Raw genomic sequence first — 21,719 nt, 5'->3', positions numbered from 1 at the left:
CTATTTTACATGTGGAGGAAAGGAGCAACTGCTAACACAAAGCTTTCAAAAGTTGCCATGTTTTTCCTTCGGTAATGCAATTACTGTAATGGTTAACACAAGGCTCTTTAACAGCTATAATTTTATTTATTATATATACACGTCTATAAAGCACCCCCCAGGGAATTTGCCACCACTTCTGCAAGATCTGTAATCAAATATCCGATGGGAGGGGCTTGTGATGTGTACTAGGTGATGGAGGTGAACCCAGGCAGACACTTAGGACTAAAACTAAGCCAAACTGCAGTCATATTTACTTTATCTGACAGTAGTTGGCTAAAGTGTCTGATACGAAAGCCTATTGTTAACTGAGCAAGAATCTAAGATTTCTAAGATCTTTTCAGACAAGAGAATGCAAATGCCCCAGAACGCGCTAGTAACTGGATACCGAGTGGAACTAGATTCTGTACCCCGATAAGCAGCAGAAGGTCCCAGGGAGTGGGAGGGAGGAAGCGGGCTCCTGCACCGGAGTTTTCCTCCCCTACAGCGGCGAACAGCTGGCAGTCCACAGATCTAAAGTCCTTTCGGGTGCCGGGTGCCTGAGCGGGAAAGACAGGCCATCTGAAGGCGGTTGACCTGCCTGGGAACCTGCTACTTCGAAACCAGTATAAGACAAGACTAAACAATTTGGAAAGAGAAGCTGGAGATGACCAGAACCCCTGCTCTAGACAAAATTCAAAGACCATTCAATCGTAAAAGTCAAGGTGGTGGATAAAAGTCGGAACCGGCGGTGTCCCAGGTTAGGGAGGGGAGAGCAGGTAAGGCCATAGAAGCCCCTAGCTGGCACTTTACCAGTCTCCCCACCGGGTCCTCCCAGGTATAGTCCAGTCCCAGCCTGCTGTGGAGCAGCTTGGCCAGGGTTGTCAAGAGAGAGCGGTCCAGGTGTGTTTTGAGAATACCTGACCAGGTAGTGGCGGCCACAGGATTTGGAGGAGACCCTGCCACGTGCTCTGCAGGTGGGGAGCAGAGAGAAGAGGCCGGAGTGGGCCTAGCCGGCTGCTGCAGGTGTGTGGGTGTGCCACTGAGTTCCTGGCCTTGTTGGACTGGGTTTCGCTCAGTCATGAATCTAAGACCAGTTTCTGGAGCAACGTTTAGGTGAGGGCGAAGCAGCGCTAGGACGCAAGAAACCAAGCAAGGGGAAATACGCGCTTCCCATGGAAGCAAATAGCTTTTATCTTTTTTGTTCAAATCTTGAAATCACCTGAAAACTTAAAAAAAAAAAAAAAAAAAAAAAAGGAGATCAGAAGGGAACAAGAATTCCTCCGCGACGGTTTTGCCTTGCGGCAGAGCTTGGTGACTGAGACTGGAGCGCGGTTTCCTTCTGGTCCTCTCACTGCCAGCTTGGAGGCGCTCAAAGTCCCCGACCCTGCAGTGCCACGCACTCACCCCACCTCGTTCGCTCGGGACCCACCGCAAAACCAGGCGCACTCTTCCCTCCGCAGACTCGCCTTCTGTAGCGACCGCGGTCCCCGCCTGAGGTTCAAGTCTTAAAAACGAAGAGGCTCCTGCGACCTAGAAATGGTTTCGAGGGCCTACCCACAGACGACCATTTCCACTTCCCCCAGGGCACGTGGAGGGAGCTTCGTCCCAGCTTCCCCGGTGGCCCGGGGCGCAGCATTTCCGCTCTCCCCCAAGAGCCCCGCCTCCCTCTCCTCCCAACCCTTTCTCCAGGGCCTGGGGCACCCTCTCCTTCTGCTGTCCCTGGGTTCCACAAGGCCACCCTCCATATAATCCCTATTCGTGCCGTGTCTACCCGTTTCCCAGGGCGTTATCCTCAGTCCCAGTGCCTTCCAGCCGTCCTTTCCAGTTGAGGCCAGTCTCTCCCAACTGTGCGGTTCTGGGGGGGGGGGGGGGAGAAAACAAACAAAAGCCAGGGGCGGTCTGGTGAGGAACCCCCGCGGTGAAACCAGAAGCACTCCTCATTTGTTGCTTCCAGGCGTGCCTGCCCACGCGTTTTGTTGTTAGCTTCACAATAGGGGCCGCTGCTATTCAGAGGGTTAAGCTTATAGGCAGGTGAATGCCAGAAGGTGGTCCCCACCAGGCAGTTTTCAGAGTCCGAGACTACGTATATTCTCCCCACAGAATGCAACCGCTGTCTCAGAAACGCGCCCGAAAGCCAACAGGTAGAGAAATAAGGCGCTTCTGAAAGTTGAGGCCTATCTGTACTCAGGGCCAAGACTTCAGACGAGGAGAGAGCTGCCCCCACAGCTGGGTTACCTCCCTTCAGAGCTGCCCAGTGTGCGACGTGTGCTCCCACCAGGTCAGGATCAATGTCAACGACTGTTCTGACCTCCGAGGCAGAAAAAGGATAGTTACACGTTTTGAGCCCTTAGCATTCCTAGACCTGCACTATGCTTCCGGCCTGGTTAGTCCTATTTACCTAGAGCAATTACCTAGAAGAGGGAATTCGGCTCCTTTATATGGACGAGGAAACTGAGAATGTCAAAGACCCAATATTGACTCAGGCCAGGATTCGAAACAAGAGCAGCAGGCACCAAAGTACTTCATCTGTCTTTCAGATACCTGTTGTTTGCAGCCACTGCAAAGGCCGCAAGGGCAAATGCGACCTGGACCCTGCCCTCAGGGACTCGCAATCTAACTTGACAACCGGGAGGACACACACAGCCTGCCATACGTAGCTCTAGGTGACGGGGAGTGACAAGTGATATTACTAACAGAGCAAGTTCAGAGGAAGAGGACTTCCGGGCTAGGCGACCTGGCAGCGATTCCTTGGAGGACGTGGTATTTGAGTAGAGCCTCGGAGAACAGTTTTCCATTCGTGGAACTGAGGATGGAAAAGGCACTCCACGTGGTGAGAACAGCTACGGTAAAGACAAGGTGGGATTTGACACGTCGCTCATATTTCCACAGATACAGAATTCGTCTCCTGAGGAATCCACCGTCCGCTGTTTACTGGCCAGGAAGTTTTCCTGCCCCGAAGCAGCTGGAAAAGCCAGTCTGTGCCATCCTTTTAGGACTTTGTTGGATCACGGACAGTGAGCCTCTCAAAATTGCCCCTGGTCGGGAAGATGCGGCTAGGTGGAACGGGAATCGATGATTCGGACACCCGGTTCAATACAGCTCTCCCACAGCGACTTGGACCTCAAGACCCTATTCTAGTCCCTGTCTATTTCTGGTAGCGCAGCAACATCCCACTGGGTGGACGCGGAGGGCGTGGCTCACATATGCCAGAACCAATTAGGAAGGAGGCCAGGATGCCGACCCCGCCCCTCGACGTGACGCAGGGCCCCCGGACAGAGGCTTCACAGCCCCGGCCCCAGTCCTTGCAGTGGCTGTAACAAAACCCAGACCCCCAGGTCCCGGCCAATGGAGGCGATTTAGACTGGAGCAGGACCGCGTCTGTCAAAAGCTCGACTCCGCAGCACCTCGGAGTCCAGAGGAAGAGCTGGAGCCGCCGCTCTGCCTCCCCGCCCCCGCCGGGATTTATTGAGTATTTGGACTGGACAATTAAGTGGCCCCGATGATGTTACCAAGCCCGGTCACCTCCACCCCTTTCTCAGTCAAAGACATTTTGAATCTGGAGCAGCAGCAGCATTTCCACGGAGCTCAATTGCAGGCGGAGCTGGAGCAGCACTTCCACTCGGCTCCCTGCATGCTGGCTGCGACTGACGGGACACAATTTTCTGATGCAGGGGAGGAGGACGAGGAAGAAGAGGGAGAGAAACTGTCCTATTTGAACTCACTAGCTGCTGCCGAGGGCCACGGAGATTCAGGTCTCTGTCCACAAAGCTATGTCCATACAGTCCTTCGAGACTCCTGCAGCAGGCCCAAGGAACAAGAAGAGGAGGTTGTGAGAGAACGGAGCCAAAGTGAGTAGGGGGGAAAGGAAATGCATCCCTACACCTGGGTCAATGGCTCAGAGCCCATAAACAACCCACAAACCGTGCCAGCATGGCCACCCGCCCCTTTCACGTTTGGCTAGAGTCATGCCTAGCCAGGTTCGAGGACAGCTCTGCAAAGCGCAGGTACCTGAGATGCAGCTAGGGTAGAGGGGGGAAAGTGGTGGTTCTGGTGACCGCTCTTCTGCAGAGCAGGGAGGAGCGGGAGCAGCCCCTGAGGGAAAGGAAAGTGGTTTTTACAGCCCGGTTTCAGATAAGCGAGAAGTGACAGGGGCCCAGCAATTGGCTTCTAACATCGTGGTGTGTGTGTGTGTGTGTGTGTGTGTGTGTGTGTGTGTGTGTGTTTTCTCAAACACCCCTCTTCTCTAAAAGGAGTCAGTAATCTGGCCATTTTTCGGCCTAATGTGTGTTGAGTTCCAGAATGAGGCTGGGCAGTCACCCCAGCTTTCCCGGCTTTCTCGAAAAGAGGCAGTGCCAGCAGGTTGTGTATTTGGCGTCCTTGCAGACAAGGAACTTTGATGGACTTTACCTTACTTCTGAGCTTGGAGCTAGCTAGCACTCTGAGAAGGAGAGGGGATGGTTGGTGTGTGGGAGCACGATCTACTCCAGATGACCGCACCACTCACACCCATGAAGTGAAAGCCTTAAAAAAAAAAATCCTAGCGTTAGCTTTGTGTCTCAGGCTGCAATCCAATAGGGTGGGGTAAAGTGAAGAATTTAGCTGGGGGTTCTGGACGCTTAACAGACCAGAGGTGGTAGGAAAATCGGGTAACTGAATAACCCCGCAGGAAATGTCTGAAAGGAAGACAGAATCAAAGAATCTCTTCTCCAAGTGGAGGTTTGATGTGGCTGAGACCAAGGATTTTTCTCTGTCTGTTCTCCAGGCCTAAAACAGACACAAAACTGTCTAAATTGGTCCATCCAACTTTTTTCCTATGTAAGGTAATATACAAATATTGTTTCACACAGTAGTTTTGATAAGAAAAAAATCAGTTCTTGAGTTGCGCCTTACACTTAAGATATTTCCGAGCAGAAAAAAAAATTCTTTAATCAACCCGTATATCCCACATCCAGGCTGCCTGTCCCCAATACCAACACGTTTCACACCTTCAGGTATCCTTGGTGAGTGGTAGGCAAACGAGTTTGCAAATACTGTTGTTAATGCAGACGAAAACTTTCATCTTGAAAATAGTTATTAGCGCGTCGAGCTGCACACTTAATCTCTTTTCTCGCAGATACTCAAGTTCTAATAAATGCAAGCTAACTACTCCCCACCAAATGTGCCTTCTCCTGGGGAGGTGCTCTGTCTGACGCAGGGCCCTTGAGTACCAGAAACTATGAACTTTCTCCAGATCTAAGCATTTACTATGGAGTGCTCTGTGCTGCCGGGGCGTTGGGGTGCTATACATGGAGTCAGATCGGGGCTAAGGTCTTGCTTCTCCTCGCAGAAAGCTGCCAGCTGAAGAAGTCTCTAGAAGCGGCAGACTGTAAGGTGAACGAGGACGGCGAGAGGCCGAAGCCACGCAGCCGCCGGAAGCCGCGGGTGCTCTTCTCGCAAGCTCAGGTCTTCGAGCTGGAGCGCAGGTTCAAGCAGCAGCGGTACCTGTCGGCGCCCGAGCGCGAGCACCTCGCCAGCAGTCTGAAGCTCACGTCCACGCAGGTGAAAATCTGGTTCCAGAATCGCAGGTACAAGTGCAAGAGACAGCGGCAGGACAAGTCCCTGGAGCTGGGGACGCACGCGCCGCCACCGCCACCTCGCCGCGTGGCAGTGCCGGTGCTGGTGCGGGACGGCAAGCCGTGCGTCACGCCCAGCGCGCAGGCCTATGGCTCGCCCTACAGCGTGGGCGCCGGCGCCTATTCCTACAACAGCTTCCCCGCCTACGGCTACGGGAACTCGGCCGCCGCCGCCGCAGCAGCGGCTGCAGCAGCAGCCGCAGCCGCGGCCTACAGCGGCAGCTACGGCTGTGCCTATCCGACAGGCGGTGGCGGCGGCGGGGCCTCGGCAGCGACCACCGCCATGCAGCCCGCCTGCAGCGCCACCGGAGGCGGATCCTTTGTGAACGTGAGCAACCTGGGGGGCTTTGGCGGTGGTGGCGGCGCTCAACCCTTGCACCAGGGCGCCGCAGCCGGGCCGGCGTGCGCACAGGGGACCTTGCAGGGCATCAGGGCTTGGTAAGGACAGGACTGGACACGCGGCGGGCGTCCTACCGCAGCTTGGCGCCGCGGGAATGAGACACGAGAAAGGCCGGACCCAAGGGCCAGGTCCCCTCGTTAAAATAAAATAGACATACCGCTCCCCGAGGGGCCAGGGTCGCAGCACACTCTAGGTCTGAGGCTCAGCGGAGAAACGGACGCCCTGGTCCAGTCGTCAAGACTGTCTGAGACAGAAACACGGGCCAGGCTCCAGTGAAGAGGTTGGCCCCCCACCCTGGCTCTGCAGGGAGTGCGGGAGGCTGGAACTCCGACTGTCACTTGCTCTCCGGAAGAGGGCTTTTCTCCTTCGGCCTACACTTGGCCTTCTCGAAGTACGGTCGGTCGGGGGAACCAGACCAAACAGGAAAATAAAGGAAGAAAAAGAAAAGAAAAGAAAAACGAAAAAGAAAACTAGTGTGAAGGAGAGGGAAATGGGGTAGTGGCTTGAATCCACCGATTCCCAGTCCCTTTTTCTAGCCTGGAGCGCCACAACACAGTAGATTTTCGTTTTCCAGCTGCCTCTCTTCCGAGACAGACTCCGCCCGCATCTCTGGATTGTCAGGGGACTCTTCTTGGAGACCACCACCCAAGTGAGATCGAAAGTTGGGGGAAGGGAGGCAGCTGAGCAAATCCAGGACCTGGAGGCCAGCTTAGGTGTCCCAGGTTGGTTTCCTTTCTGTTTTGTATCCTGTATTCAGCACATTATCTCTCTATATAACTATATCCACACGCCGTGTACACACCCGCTGTCATACACTACAGGAGTCAATAAAGAAGGTGCAATATTTCTGAACTGTTTGACTTTGCTGCAGACTTGTTTAGCGCCCCCCGCCCCCCTTAAGCAGGGCGGGAAGTGAGGAAAAGCACCCTGGGCATCTCGGCCTGGTGCTCCTGAGCAAGGCCCCAGACTGCTAGTTTGGTCTCTTCACCGCTTTGTTCATTAATTTCTCTTTAGTGTTGTGGGCCGAACAGGCTGGAGGGAGGCTCTGGGTCTTCTGAGGTCCAGGACTTTGTAATCCCCCACCCACCGCTACATTTTATCCAGATGCACTGACTTGGTGCGGGGACCTGCCTCGGTCAAGCGGAGACTCTGCCCCACTTCGAGGGTGTCCCAGAAAGACGAAAAGCTCGCCTCCAGGCTCAGCCTTGGGTGGCTCCTTTCTCGGCCACCACCGGGCCTTCCAGCGCGCCCGGGGGCGCTGCATTGCGCCCCGCCGGGGCCGAGCTCTCCCCCTCGGCCGCCCTCCCTTCTCCCCCGGCGGCCGCGGCTTTATGCGGCTCCTTGTCACTTGCGGAGAATGCCTGTGCGAGGCCTGTGCTGCCACACGGCCGATTGTGAGCGTGCCAAGGCGGGTGAATGGGGAGGCCTCTGAGCGCCGCGCCATTGTGGGGCCGGGTCTGGCTGAAAGGCGGCTCCGGGCCGGGAAGGTGCGGAAAGAATGGCTTTTTATTGGAGTCCCGAACAAAAGGTGTGGTAGGAAGGCGAGGTCCCCTGTGCGAACAAAAACCCCAGCGCGTCGGATTGACGTCCCCCCCAGCTCCCCATTGCTTCTCAGAGCGGGGGCTTTGTGCAACAGTCTGCTCAACAGAGGGACGGAGAAATGCGCGGGGGGTTTTGTTCCCCGATTTTTTTTGTGTGTGGGGGGAAGGGGCGGCCGGGGGGCCGGGGGCTGGGCGGGCAACAGGGAGGGGCACTCTGATTAGGCCGGGCGGGCCGGGGCGCGGAGAGGTTCAGCGGGAGTCGGCTGTCTGAATGCAGGGTCATTATTGCTACAAGTTTAGCAATTTCGCCCTTGCTGGAGGGGGTGGGGGCTGTTAGGTTGCTGCCAGGCCGCTAGTCTGGGGAGCTAGAGAGACCCAAGGGCAGAGGGGGGAAGGAGAAAGAAAGGGGGAATGAAACAGGCAGGCCAGAGAGCGCCCCCAAACCCTCTGACTGCCCAGGACGTACTTGGCCCCATCCCCGAAGGGCCTAGCTCTGAGGCTGTAGATGGGGTTGGAGGGAGGAGGAAGACCCTGCTCCTCTTTGCTCTCTGGTACCTGGACGACCCCAGGGCTGGGATCTAGTGGACTAGACTCCTGGACACTCAGTCATTGCGGTGTGTTGGAACCCTTCCTCCCGCCACCCCGTGAGCCACCTTCTTACCAAACTCCCAGTCCTCTTGGACTTATTTAGCCGCGAGTTTCTTAAGCTGTAGGCTGGAGGAGGAAGTCTCGTTTTCTCACCAGCTGGAAAAGATTCATTCATTGATTCATTCACTCACTCACTCATTCACTCAACTGTATAATCTAGAACCTGTTTATTCGCACTGTTCTAGATGCTGGGAATGGAGACAGTAGGAAACCAGTGTTCACAGATTCCTCAATTCACTTCTGGGTATGTTGAGTTGGGTGGTGGGGCGTGACAACCTATGTGGGGTTTTTTTACTTTATTTTTAAAACAGTTGGTAGAATCTAAAGTGTCAATAGAATAAAATGCTAAGAATTGAAGTCCTTTGATAGAAGAGACAGGAAGACATCTTTCAGTTGATAGCTCACTAGGAAAAGGGAAAAAGAAACCACCCCAGCAGCGGTGACCTCTCACGCACAAAGCCCCTGCACCGCAATGTCTTCCATTTCTCTGGGACAGCATCCTCATCTTTCTGGTAAATTCCTGCTTCAAGGTCAGACATTTTCCTGAACTCCTCAAATAGAGGTTATCACACCCCCATCTGTGCCACCAGAGACTTAGGTACTTTCCAGTATCCAAACGTTGTGTGGTGTGAGGACAGTTTTGTCTCTGTCCTTCCATGGAAGGTCATGGAGGGTCAAGCTGGCATCTCTGAGGCAGACATGATCGCAAGACTTTCGTGGGCTCGGAGAGTTTTGTAGATAGACTCATCAGCTCCTTTGGCGCGCAACAGGAAGGCAGGTGACCCTCCCAGGTGGAGTCAAGCTGTGACCTTGGTTTTGGCTGTGAGGGAAATGGGGGAAGGGGGTGGTCTTGGCTTACCTGTGCCTGGGCAGAACACCCATCAGTTCATCCTGAAATACTGGAACCAGGGTCTGCTTTCTGTTTTCTTAGGCACTGTGCTGCGAGGGAGTCCCTGTCTCCTCAGGTATCACACTTGCCCCTACAGCTCAGATGTAGGCAAGGAGGCTTGGAACTTGGTGGTGGCCTTGACATCACACAGTCTGAGGTTAGGGCAGGACTTGGAAATGAGGAAGAGTGAGGGCTGGGATTCCCTGCAGTCACTAGATGATGCTAGCCCGGTTCAGCCAGCTCACTCCCAGCAAGGAGCCTGTGCTGGAGGAGCTGAAGTCTCTAGGAGCAGCATCCTTGCTCCACTGGAATTGCCTAGGGAGCTACACACACACACACACACACACACACACACACACACACACACTCCTGCATCCTGCTGGGCTGTGGATTCCCAATGCTCCTAGCACCTGACCCTCACCTTCCCCGCCGGCTTCCTCCTGTCCAGTCAGTCTTCCTTGAATCTGCATCCTCTTAGGTTCTAGAAGAGGAATGTGGTCCTCAAAGAGGAAACACAGCTGGGCCTATGTACTGACTTCCTTGTGGTTTACTTTGCGTGTCTTAAGATAATTAAAACTAGACTGGACCAGCCCCTTCCAGCCCCCTGCCCCACTCTGGGAGCCTGATTACACCAAATATAAATAGCTCCCACTACTTTGTTAAAGGATTTCCGTCATTGCTGGGGTTCCAGAGCCAGGGACAGCAGAGAGTGAAAACCTTTGACCAATGTAGCATCATTCAGTCCCCTGAGTGTGTGTGTGTGTGTGTGTGTGTGTGTGTGTGTGTGTGTGTGTTGGGTGGGGTAGGGGAGATGGAAGGGCAGAGAAGATCTTTCTAAAGCTACTGCCCCACAAGACTGTTCTGCAAGCCTAGAGGAATCACACACACACACACAGAGCTAACACAGTATAAACACTCTTCACAGTGACTTACGCCACACCAGACTTAGGAGGTGAGTAGGCAGGGGTGGGAGGAAGATGGTTCTTACTGGCCAGTCAGATCAGGTTCCTGCAGAAGTGGTCTCTATTCTAATCTCAAAGCAGACCACTACAAGCAGTACCTACCTGGAGCACACTAGGGGCACATTGAACCTCAGTTTCCTCCCTGAATGGACCTCTCAGTTTCTTTTTGATTTTTTTTAAAGTTTTATTTATTATCATGAATACAGGGTTCTTCCTGCAAGTTAGTCAGCTCTCATGGTTGTGAGCCACCATGTGGTTGCTGGGAATTGAATTTAGGACCAATAGAAGAGCAGTCTTAACCTCTGAGCCATCACTCCAGTCCCTAGTTTCTTTTTTAGAATCTACAATAAAGTGCACAAATAGGAATGGACAAATCAGCAAATGGCCATAAACACTCAGGTACGGATCACCTTGGCTTTGAAAAATTAAAGAGATGGCCCAGAAATAAAAGAGACCTAGTTCAAACCTGTACCAAGGGCTTGCAGCTGTGAAGGCTGAGAACCAGGCTTCCAGAGTGCACTTAGCAAGCTCACATCCCCAGCTGTGCCTTCGCTAGGAAGCCGGTGGAACTGTCCCTAACTCTTAACAAAGAATCTAACCCGTGGGGGGCGGGAGTGGGGGGAGGGGTAAGACCCAGGCGAAAGGACTCCCGGGCCCGAGTCCTCTTAGCCCATCACTACAGCAGAAATGGGTCCTGTAGAGAAACAGGGGCCCGCTGTTGGTTGCTTACCGACCAAAAGACAAACCTGTCTGTGGCCACGCGCAGCTCTGTAGGGTGGGGCTGGGGGGCGGGCGCTTCCGTGGAGAACCGCCTGCAGAGGCGGGAAGGTTCGAGGACGGAGTCTGCCTACTTGGCCTTGGCTTCAGGGTTCAGAGTCTCAGAGGGGACTTCCTGGCCACCCGCTCCCAACTCTAGGACCCTGGAAGGACGTAGTGTGAATGGACACCGTTCATACCCGCCTCTGTCCGGCTCTGTAAGGGAGAGGCTGGATCATCGGGTCCCCCAGCCACAGATGCTTGGACGGTCACTGGACAGTCGCAGGCTGCGTGGGGAGTACACCAACGAGACCCGAGGGCCTGACCGAGGCAGCGCCGGGACTGGAAGGGCCAGGCAACCTGACCGCTATCACCTGGGAGAGGAGCCAGGCCAGCACCTTGCAGAGGTAGGAATCCGGGGTGCGGTGCCACATGCGAGGGCAGGCTGTGGTGGAGAGGTATCCTGAGAGCGTTGTGACCTCAAAAGCACGTTAGCTGTGTTGAAGGAACACCTCCCCTACCTGGACTGTAGCTACCAGATAAATAGCAGCGATGTTTTCTGAAGGGGCATTTTGAAAACAGGAAGAAGCATAAAGGAGAAAGGGCGTTATAAAGAAAAAGATACAGTAAACTGCTCACACCCAGGCGGAGAACTAACGCGGCCAGTGCTGTCAAATCCCGACCACGGGGACTACAGACTTCCTGAGTCCGGGTTTGTAGCGCTGTAGAGTAGTTTCGCCCAAGAACGTGGCCGAGAGGAAATCGCCTGTATGCATTATGTGCTTGGCTTTGGTTTGCAAGGTTTATCCGTACCGCTGCATGTTGACAGGTAGTTCATTCAAACTACTTTAGAGTGTTTGATGCCCCACAACTCGCCATTTCATCACTGGTAGGCAAGTGGATGGATGAGTTTAGAGTTTGGGGCTGTTGTAAAAAGTACTGCTGGTCAGGCAGCGGTGATCCCAGCACTCAGTGGGCAGAGACAGGTGGATCTCTGTGAGCTCCAGGGCAGCCTGGTCTTTGTACAAAGTAAGTTCCAGGACAGTCAGGGATATTACACAGAAAAACCCTGTCTCGAAAACAATAAACAACGAAACAAACAAAAAGCCAAAAAAAATGCTCCTAAAATTAATTAATTAATTTATTTATTTATTTATTTATTTATTTAGACAGGGTTTCACTGTGTAGCTCTGGCTGTTCTGGAATTCTTTGTGTAGACCAGGCTGGCCTTGAATTCCTCTGCTTCCTGAGTGCTGAGATTAAAGGTGTGCACCACTATGTCTGATTGGATAGAAATATTCTATTGTGGGTGCTGTCCAATATAGTTTTGGGGGCACGTGAGAATGTGATTAGGTGTGACTGAAGAATTGAATTTGAATTTTTCCAGCATTACAATTAGAGTAATTTAAACTTAAAAACGTTTCAAATGGCTAGGGTTACTGTGTTAGCATAATCCTAGTCCACCTTTGGTGATTTTAATGCACACTTGGTATCTACCTAGGGTTGTAATTTCAAGCTTTAAAAGATGTTAACTGTGCAGTCGCAAACCCTGGGACAAATGACTGAGGTGCTTGTTTAAGGTACCAAAGTGGACCTGGCAGCCAGGTTCTCCCAGCTTCCAAAGTCCCTACCTGTTACAGCGTATGGCTGGCATACCCTCCCTCCCCCTCCCCCCACCCCTGCATGTTGCCCTTTCCCCAGAGGCTCTTCCCTTTACAATCCAGCCTTTTGGGTGCCCACCCCTTTGGTACCTTTGCCCTCTTGACTGCTGTACCTCATTCCTGTTCCCTCCGTCCCCTCCCCCTTTCCCCTCTGCCTGCAGGCTCCAGCTCAGTCTGGTCACATCTACCCGGGCCTCTCCCAGATGTCCCTGCCTCTGTCTAGGCTCTCCCACACATCCACAGGAGCCTCCTCCTCCACCACACCAAAGAACAGTCGTGTGCTTTCCTTTTTATTTCTTTTTCCCCATTCATTAACCAAGCTTGCTTGCTTGTTCTTTCTTTCCTTTCCTTTCTTTTCCTTTCTTCTCTTGAGGGTGAGTCCTGTTGTGTGAACCAGCTTCATATTCAAGATCTTCCTGCCTCAGCCTCCCGAGTGCTGGATTACAGGCATGTCCTGCCATGCTAGCACGCATGTTTCTGTAGTGAGTTGCACCCGTTCACAAGCCCTCCTCCAGAGGCACCCAGTAGCTCATGTGTGTTTTCCATTCCCTGAAAAAAGGTACAAAAAGTCCCCTTGGATCATTCTGAGGGTGAGTTCTTGGGGAGAGATACAAATTAATTCCCAGTCCACATAAAGTAGCCAGAACTCACTCCCTCCCCAGTGTCTACTGGTGGATTCAGCTTGGTGTCGGTATGTCCTACTGTTCCTGTCACACATGGTGAGCCACTCACAGAAGGGCTCAAAGGTCAAATGTGTTGTTAAGTTGGATGCAGTCCTGAGATTAGTTGTAATTTGTTATACATTCGAGATCTAGCCAATTTCAGCTAGGAATTGCTAACGACCACATCTCCTCAGATTCCAAATTCTGTCTGGTTGAACCGTCCAGCTTCTCTTGGGTCTTAAATAGTCGGCACGCTGCGGACTCTTTGGCGTGTGTAGATGAAAGAATGCATAACTGGAGAACTGACCCGGAGCTGTGGTTTCTGCCCCCCATTTCTGACTCCTGTGGGCGTCTCTCCTTCTTCCCTTATCCCCTGAAGAAGAGAGTATCAAAGCTGAAGGGATCAACTAACTCAATTTAGAAGGTGAGAAAATGGCCTGAGAGAGAGGCTCTCTCCCCGGGTCACTGGGCCTCTCTAAGGTGCAATTCAGTGTTTCCCCCATAGTCCACTGCTTCCTTTTCTAGTCTCCAGATTTCTGTCTTTCTCCTGTCTTACTTTCCGAGTGCAGACAGGGCTCTGAGGGGGAGACCTTGGACATTCTAGGTCAGTTTAGATCTCTCTGTGCTCTGTATGTCCCCACTTTGTGTTCATGCTGTACGATACCTGTGTGACACACACCCTCACACATACACCCTGGGGTTGTGAGCATATAGATGAATGTGTGACTATCATGCTTGACTGTCTGGGATAAACACAGCCTCCACCAGGAAGCTACCATTCAAAAATCTCTCTATGGGGGCTAGGCAGGGTAGCCGTGGTGCACGCCTTCGATCCCAGCACTCCAGAGGCAGAGGCAGGTGGGTCTCTGAGTTTGAGGCCAGGTTGGTTTACAAAGTGAGTTCCAAGACAGCCAAAGCTGTTACACAGAGAAGCCATGTCTTGAAAGCAAACAAACAAAACAAAACAAAAAATTTCTATGGTGTGTGTGTATCTGTGTGTGTGTGTTCAAATACACTTCTAAAAGGTTTTCTCTGGTCCAGAAACATGGTGGGTCTTACCACAGTTCTATTCCTTAAAATGTCAGACCATATTCTAGACATTCTAGAGCAGGGGTTCACAACCTGTGGGTGGCGACGCCTTGGCGGCAAACAAACCTTCCACAGGGGTCACCTAAGACTCTTGGAAAGCACAGATATTTACATTGCAATTTATAACAATAGCAAAACTACAGCAACAAATAATTTTATATATAATAATTTTATATATAATAAATAATAACAAAACAAATAGCAGCAAAAAAAATTTTATGGTTGGGGTTCCCACAAGATGTGAAACCCCAAATCACAGCAGCTCTTTGTAGATGCAAAAACAGAGGCTCAGGGAGGCAACGCAACTTACTCTAGGCCAGAGGCTATCTATCGCCAGAACCAGGAGATGGATGATTTCTCCAGAAGACACATACTGACCAGCTCTTCTGCCCATGTCCTCCTCAACAGTTGCCCTGGTGATCCCCTTAGGGAAGAACTGCACCCAGGTCTTGGCTCTATCCATGACATCACCTGTTCTGCATCCTGTGACTGACAGCTGATCCCTGCCAGTGCCCTCTAGTGGGCTCAAGGAGGGTCCCCAACACTTCCTGGTTGGTTTCAGAAGGTGTCAGCACCCTCTGGTGTTGGCCAGAGATCCAGATTGTAGCCTAGTTCCCTAGTTTCCCCAGACTTGACTGGGCTGTTCTTTAAAAAAGGCTCTAGGATTTTGGGTCCCACTTTAGTGACCAGAATATGTGGCCACAGTCCCAAATTCCTTTTTGGAGAGCAAGCAAAATCATCTGACTTGAGTCTACAGCTGAGATCAAGTCTTAGCTCTCTTAGTCCCCTGTTCCAGGACAGGTGCCCAGCCTGGAGACAAACTAAGTTCTGGAATTTATTATCCCACCTGACCTTGAGAAGGTCTCGGGACAGGAGAGATGGCTCAGTGGTTAAGCACACTGGCTGTTCTTCCAGAGGACTCAAGTTCAATTCCCAGCACCTACATGGCAGCTGACAGCTGTCTGTGGCTACAGTTCCAGGGGGTCCAACATCTTCACAAAGACATACGTGCAGGCAAAACACCAACAACTTAAAATAAAAGTAAATGACTGAAGAAAGAGAGGAGGGCTCACACTCTCTACGCAACAGTGCCCTTCTCTGACTACAATAGAAACTTGGTCCACACTGCCGTTTTAGGGTTGATGAGCAGCAAGGCAGATGTCAAAGGTAGCATGGTCAAAGTCTGGAGGTTTCATCTTCTTCCCTAGCTGTGTGGACCACCAATCCAATGTCACAGAGCTCCTTCAGATGTATAAGAAACTACTTTAGTTGGATATGGGTTCATGTTGCACCATGGGCACCTTTTGACATGTTAGAAAAGAGCATCATTTTCTCAAACCGGTTGCAGCATCTGCCAGGAGATGGCTTGGTCCACAGATGTATGCTTCATTGGGGTGGGGCTTTGGTTCGGCAAACAACCTACCCAATAAAACATGGAGTTTTGGCATCCTGTGCATCAAAACCCTTATCTCTATTCCCTGGGGGGGAAAGCCATTAAATAGATGTTCTGGGTTCATTTACAGGACATCCAAAATCCACGTTAGGAAAAATGCAGCAATAATGAGGTGCTTTGGCTTCTCTCTGCGGGGAGGAGTGCGACCCTCTAACAACTAGATTAGCCTGGTTTCTTCATAGAGCAGAAATTTTCTTGCAGCTGCACCTATAGCCCAAAGAATTCCTCCTTTAGCCAGACCATCATTCTGACAGTGGATTTAGTCCTCGAGCCACTAAAGAAGTGACTTAGGAAGAGGAAGAGAGAGGAGCAGAGCAGAGGGCAGGGCGAGTCAGGGCTTTCTGGAGCATAGTGTCACATCTCTCTGGTGTCCACTGCCCCCACGCCTCCCCACTCCTCTCCATTTCTCTTCCTTCGCTCTGCTTCATCCTCTGAATGTCTGCTTTCCTCTTAAAACCTCTGCTGCCCTTGTCTTGCTCTCTACTTCTCCTTCTCACTTTTCTCCTTATTTCATTGATTTCTAGCAGATTAATTCAAATTACCCAATTGCTTTATGTTTTGCTGCATGATCACTCAATAGTTTTATGTGTTGCATGTATTATTATACAATTGCTTATGTACTGCATTTATAACTAACACACAGTGAGTTTGAACCAGTCCTATATTGTGGGCCGGGGAAGGTAGCTGGCTGGTTCAGCATTTCATCTGACATGCCAAGGCTGGGGATTTGATGCCCAGAACCACAAACGAAAAGGAAGATTTTATTTACTATTATCTTTTTAAATGAGAAGGCATTGCCTGCATTTCCTCTCTAACTAATTTAAAAGATATTTATTCACTTGATCAATTTACTATTGAGCATATGAAGCATTGAATGGTGATGTTTTTTACTCGGAATCCTAAATACTACTATAGTCATGATATCCAAGACTCGTTAGCTATCTCTTAGAGGTGAAGGAGCCCAGGCCACCCTTTAAAAATCTGAATTTTTAAAATTTATATCTGTGTGGGATTGAGCTCAAAGTCACATGCATGTGAGGCCAACATTCCACTACTCAGTTGTATTCCCAGCCCTGAGAAACTTTGATTTCGAGGCCTTGAGTTGTCTAGGCTTGACAGCTCGTAAAGAGCTGCCCTTGAAACAGTGTTCTGTTAGAGCTGAAGGGACAGCTCAGTGCGGAATGTGCTAGCTGTAAAAGTGTAAGGGCTGAGTTTGGATCCTGCACCCCACAAAAAGAGCTGCGACACCAGCAAGACGGAAGGCAGAGCCAGGAGGATCCCCAGAATTCTCAGGCCTCATACATGCAACAGCCAACAAGAGGCCTTGTCTCAGACTGGAAAATGAGGACCAACACCTGAGGTTGTCCTCTGATGCCCCATGGCATGTGACCATGCTCACACATAAACGTGTACACACACATACATGAACACATACAAGATTGTAAAAGAAAAATCACATCTGCTTTGTGTATAAGCCATAGACCCTTTTCTATACCTCTGATCTTTGACAAGGAAATGCTCTATGAATTGCACAATGCAAAAAAGCAGCGGGGGGCTGTCTTCCATTTGACAAGAAGGGGAATCTTGGGGTGCCAGCAGCCTGGAAGGGTCAGGTAATAGAGGGTGAAGGTAGATTCTCCAATTCAGACCTCTTGTTTTCTTTCCAGATTTTTTCTTTATCCCACCCCCTAGACAGAGTTGGAGGGCCAGAGAAGACATCTCATTTCTCTAAAGACACACGGGCCGCTCATTTGACCTAATTGTTAAATGCAGTTCATGTATAGCGCAAGATCTATGTCTTCCTGTAGTAACTACAAGAACTCAAACAGCTTAATAAGGCCTAGTCGCTACCTAAGTGCAATTTATGACCTCCGGGAGAAGATGGTCATTTAGCCTCCACTCACTTGCCAGGTGGTCAAAATCAGATGCAAGCCCAAAGTCTATAGATTATATGTCAAATCTGCATCCCTATGCCATAGGTCACTCTAATGGAGGGTCAGGGATGGGCTATCCACCCAGGCTCTCCTTTCAGCACTTGTGTGTGTGCAGGGCCTGGCCCATCGACACCAGACGGCCACAAACAGCTGCTCCCTAACCGCAGCCCTCCAGCATCTTCTAAGTACCGTCTTCTGCCATAAGCCATGTGACTTCTTTTCCAGGGTCTCCAACGATCTGCAATTAGCAGGCACTTTTTTGCTGACTGGCTTGGGGTTTATTAAACAGCGAATTCCCAGAGCACTTTGGGTTTTGCCGCTGGTGATCGTGATGACTTTAGCAGCGTCTGTCACGTTAGGTTCGGTTGCAGAAAATACTTCTGGGTACAAACTGAAATAATGCAGTTTCAGTAAGCCAGGGTCCCCTCCTTTTGATGGGCTAAAGTGTCATTAGGCAGGGGAGAGGACAGGGCATACCTGCAGAGAACATTCCCCTCCATTGGTCACAGGAAGGAATGACTTATGTTGGGCACAAGGTGCTGTTGGTCTGATGGGAGTGGTTAGGACAGGCTTGTAGAAAAAGATGGTGCTTAGCTAGGTGTCTAGGAGAAGCCGGGGAGGACTATGCTGTAAAGAAAGCTGTCAAAGGAAAAGTGGGGAGCAAGCAGGAGGAGAGGGGAGGGGGGCCAGTGCTGAGGGAAATAAGTAGAAGTGGTTGGTTTCATTATGGCTGTGAGAACAAGTTCCTTGGCCTTTAAACTAGTGTTAGAAAGATCCATGTAGCCAGGCGGTGGTGGCACACACCTTTAATCCCAGCACTCAGGAGGGCAGAGGCAGGCGGATCTCTGTGAGTTCGAGGCCAGCCTGGTCCACAGAGTAAGCACTAGGACAGGCTCCAAAGCTACAGAGAAACCTTGTCTTGAAAAACAAAACAAACAAACAAACAAATATCCATGTACACGATCCCATTCACAAGTACAATCTAGAAAATTCCAACTTTTAGAGACAGAGAGTAAGATCAGGGCTCCCAGGGCCAGATTCTCATCTCTGGTGATATTGGTCAAAGGATGCAGCGTTTCAGTCAGGGGAAACCAGTGCAAGGCACAGGCTCTGACTGCAACTATTACCTGTGCATTGCGTTCTTTTTATATTTTATTTTATGTGTGGTTGTTCGTTTTCATCTTCATGTATGTCCATGCACCATGGAGGCCAGAAGAAGGTGCCAGGTCCCCTGGAACTGGATTACAGACAATTGTGAGCTGCCCTGTGCTGGGTGATTGAATCTGGGTCCTCTGGAAGAGCAACCAGTGCTCTGAACTGCTGAGTCATATCTCCAGGCCAGGTATTGCATTCAAAGACAGATAAAAGCAGAAGTTTCACGAGTTCTCACCACAAAAAATAAGTATGTGTATGGCAACACATATTAATCACCTTTACTTAGCCATTCCAAAATATATATACATACGAAAAATCATGTGACCATAAACATATATGACTTGTCAATTAAAGCAACAATTTTGGGAGGGGGGGTTGTTTTTGTTTTGTTTTTTTGTTTTTCGAGACAGGATTTCTCTAAGTTCTAGTTGTCCTGGAACTTGCTCTGTAGGCCAGGATGACCTCAAACTCACAGAGATCCGCCTGCCTCTGCCTCCCAAATGCTGGGATTAAACACATGCCACCACCGCCCAGCTAGAGCAACAATTTTAAATAATTTTTTCCGTTTTATTTTATGTCTATGGATGCTTTGCCTACATGTCTCTATACTGAAAGCATGCAGTGTCTGAGAAGGCCAGAAGGGGGCGTTGGGTCACCTGTAACTGGAGTTGTGAGTCACCACGTGGGTTCTGGGACTCAAACCCTGGTTCTCTGAAAGAGCAGCCAGTGCTCTCAACTGTTGAGCCATCTCTCCAGCCCCTTTAAATAAACCTTGTTTTGAAAGTACATTGATTGATGGTGTGTTTGTGTGTGTGTGATGTAGTGCACATATGTGTACTTGTTTGTAGTGTGTACCTGGAGTGCACACAGGCACACATGTGGTTGTAGAGACCAGAAGTTGGCATCAAATGTCTCCCTCAATCTCTTGCTATGGTATATTTTGAGGCCACTCCTGGCCAAGGAGTCCCAAGGATCCCGTCTCTGTCTGCATAGTGCTGAGGTCACAGACACATGTTGCTATGCCCAGCTCTGAGATAACCTCCAGGCTCTCAGAATGGCGAGGTTAAAGTGACTGAGTGTATGTTTCTTGGAGACTGAAGAGGAGGGAGGAAGACAGAGTTGATTGTGTAAGGACAGGTCAAGGGGACATTTCCTTACTATCCTACTGTAAGAGTCCTTTGGAGGACAGGGACTGCTGAAGTCCCCATTTAAACGCTTTGTACCCGGTAGGCGCTCAGGACCTAGCATGGGGACCGAGCATGTGGACTGTCAGATGTACTATGTCAGTGTGGAGACTCTAATATGTGTCCACACCTGGGGACACTTTTGGAATGTTGGTTCTCTGAATGCCCCTGTCATTCACACCCTAGAGTTCCACTCAGCCTGCCCTAGTCCCCTTGGCCCCTCACCCTTTGCTTGCTCTTGAATCTGGCAGAAACAAAACAAACCCAAAATACATGGCCAGCTGGCACCTGATGAGTGATTAGCCTCCTGTCTTAAAAAGGCCTCTAGTGGTGAGGACCTTTCCGTGTTAAGTGCGGTAACCCTAACCCCAGGCCTCTTGTAATTCTAGATGGAGGTAGCCGGGGCTGGCACAGTTGGCTTGTGTGCACAACCTGAGACGTAGGTTCTCAGCCCATGTGGGAAGACCTCTATCTCCTTGCAGTCACTTAGAAGCATAAAATTAACACTGCGTGGAGGTAAATTAGACGTGCTGGGATGGCATGGGGAAATGGGTCTGGTCACTAAGGAAGGGAAGGCTAACTTGTGGCAATGTGGTCTCCCTTTTGTTCCCCATCCGAAGCAAGAGAGCAAATTGTCATTTTGTATTTTGGGTAAAGGTTCCCCAGCTTGGCTGTGGGCGAGTAAATTTAACATCTGAACCTCAGTTTCCTCATGAATACAGTGAGCTCTAGTCCCTACCTCACAGCATGGCTGTGAGGACATCCGTGAGCCAAGGATAGAAGGAATGGCTGGCCCACGGAAGGCTTTCTGTAGTGTCGGGGAACTCTGAATCTACAGGCTTGACACCTACTAAAAGCGAGTTCCTCCTTCAGAAGTACAAGGTGCCGGAGAAAAGCAGGCAGCTATCATATGTCTGTGGTTTACACTGTGGTTAGTAAGTATGTGCTCCGGGGAGGTCAGACCTTTAATGCAGGGTTGTTTGTAGCCCAGAAGCGACCGGCTAGCACTTAATGATACAGCCATTGCTAGTGGGAGGGCGTTGACCATTTTGTCTTCTGTTAGCGTCGAAATACTCATGCTAACACATTAGATTGTTTTGCACTGGAGAAAGATGTGGCTCATTAACAAATCAGTGAGAAACAAGTTCCCATCGTGAAAGCAGTGAAGTCTGTTCACTCACCAAGGCTGTCTGTGCTCACTCCCCTGACATGTGTGTAAGAAAGAAGGCTCCCCTGCGCCCTGCCCTTTTTACCTTCCCAGAGAATCATAACCACTCAGAGGTTCAGTGCTGGGAAAATAGTGGAACCAAAGTGTCTTTTGACATTGATGGTAAAATAGTTCCTAATTTTTTTAAATATTCATTTTATTTATTATGTATACAATATTCTGTCTACTTGTATGCCTTCAGACCAGAAGAGGGCACCAGACCTCATTACAGATGGTTGTGAGCCACCATGTGGTTGCTGGGATTTGAACTCAGGACCTTTGGAAGAGTAGGCAATGCTCTTAACCACTGAGCCATCTCTCCAGCCCCCAGTTCCTAATTTTAAAATGTTAAACTGTTTATATATATTGTGGGGAATGTTGCATTTTAGACTTGGGGAAATCAAATACAGTTAGGTCTATTTTAAAAGGAGAAAAATATATTTGGCTCATAGTCTTAAACTCCTCTGTTACTCCTGTCAGTCAAGAATAAGACCACTACCCCCGCTACAACAGTTTAAAACCAAACTTGAAGGAAGCGTTAATTA

At 50.4% G+C, this 21,719-nt stretch overlaps 1 protein-coding gene across 1 annotated transcript; it reads left to right on the top strand.

Moving 5' to 3' along the window:
* The first annotated feature begins 3,342 nt into the window (after positions 1 to 3,342).
* Positions 3,343 to 6,877, top strand: Nkx2-3 (NK2 homeobox 3). Its single transcript, XM_041661771.1, has 2 exons — positions 3,343 to 3,869; positions 5,348 to 6,877. Exons 1-2 carry the CDS (start codon positions 3,521 to 3,523, stop codon positions 6,073 to 6,075), a joined length of 1,077 nt encoding a protein of 358 aa, XP_041517705.1. The 5' UTR covers positions 3,343 to 3,520; the 3' UTR covers positions 6,076 to 6,877.
* The last annotated feature ends 14,842 nt before the right edge of the window (positions 6,878 to 21,719 follow it).

The sequence above is a fragment of the Microtus oregoni genome, unplaced genomic scaffold (assembly GCF_018167655.1).
Source record: "Microtus oregoni isolate MIOR12 unplaced genomic scaffold, Mior012 000012F_ref0000307, whole genome shotgun sequence".
NCBI lineage: Eukaryota > Metazoa > Chordata > Mammalia > Rodentia > Cricetidae > Microtus > Microtus oregoni.
Note: the sequence above shows the minus strand (reverse complement) of the source record. Positions and strands in the feature narration are given on the sequence as shown.

Coding starts and splice junctions, on each gene's coding strand:
- Nkx2-3 (XM_041661771.1), top strand. CDS start 3,521: ATGATGTTACCAAGCCCGGTCACCTCCACCCCTTTCTCAGTCAAAGAC. Junction 3,870..5,347: donor TGTGAGAGAACGGAGCCAAA/GTGAGTAGGGGG, acceptor TTCTCCTCGCAG/AAAGCTGCCAGCTGAAGAAG.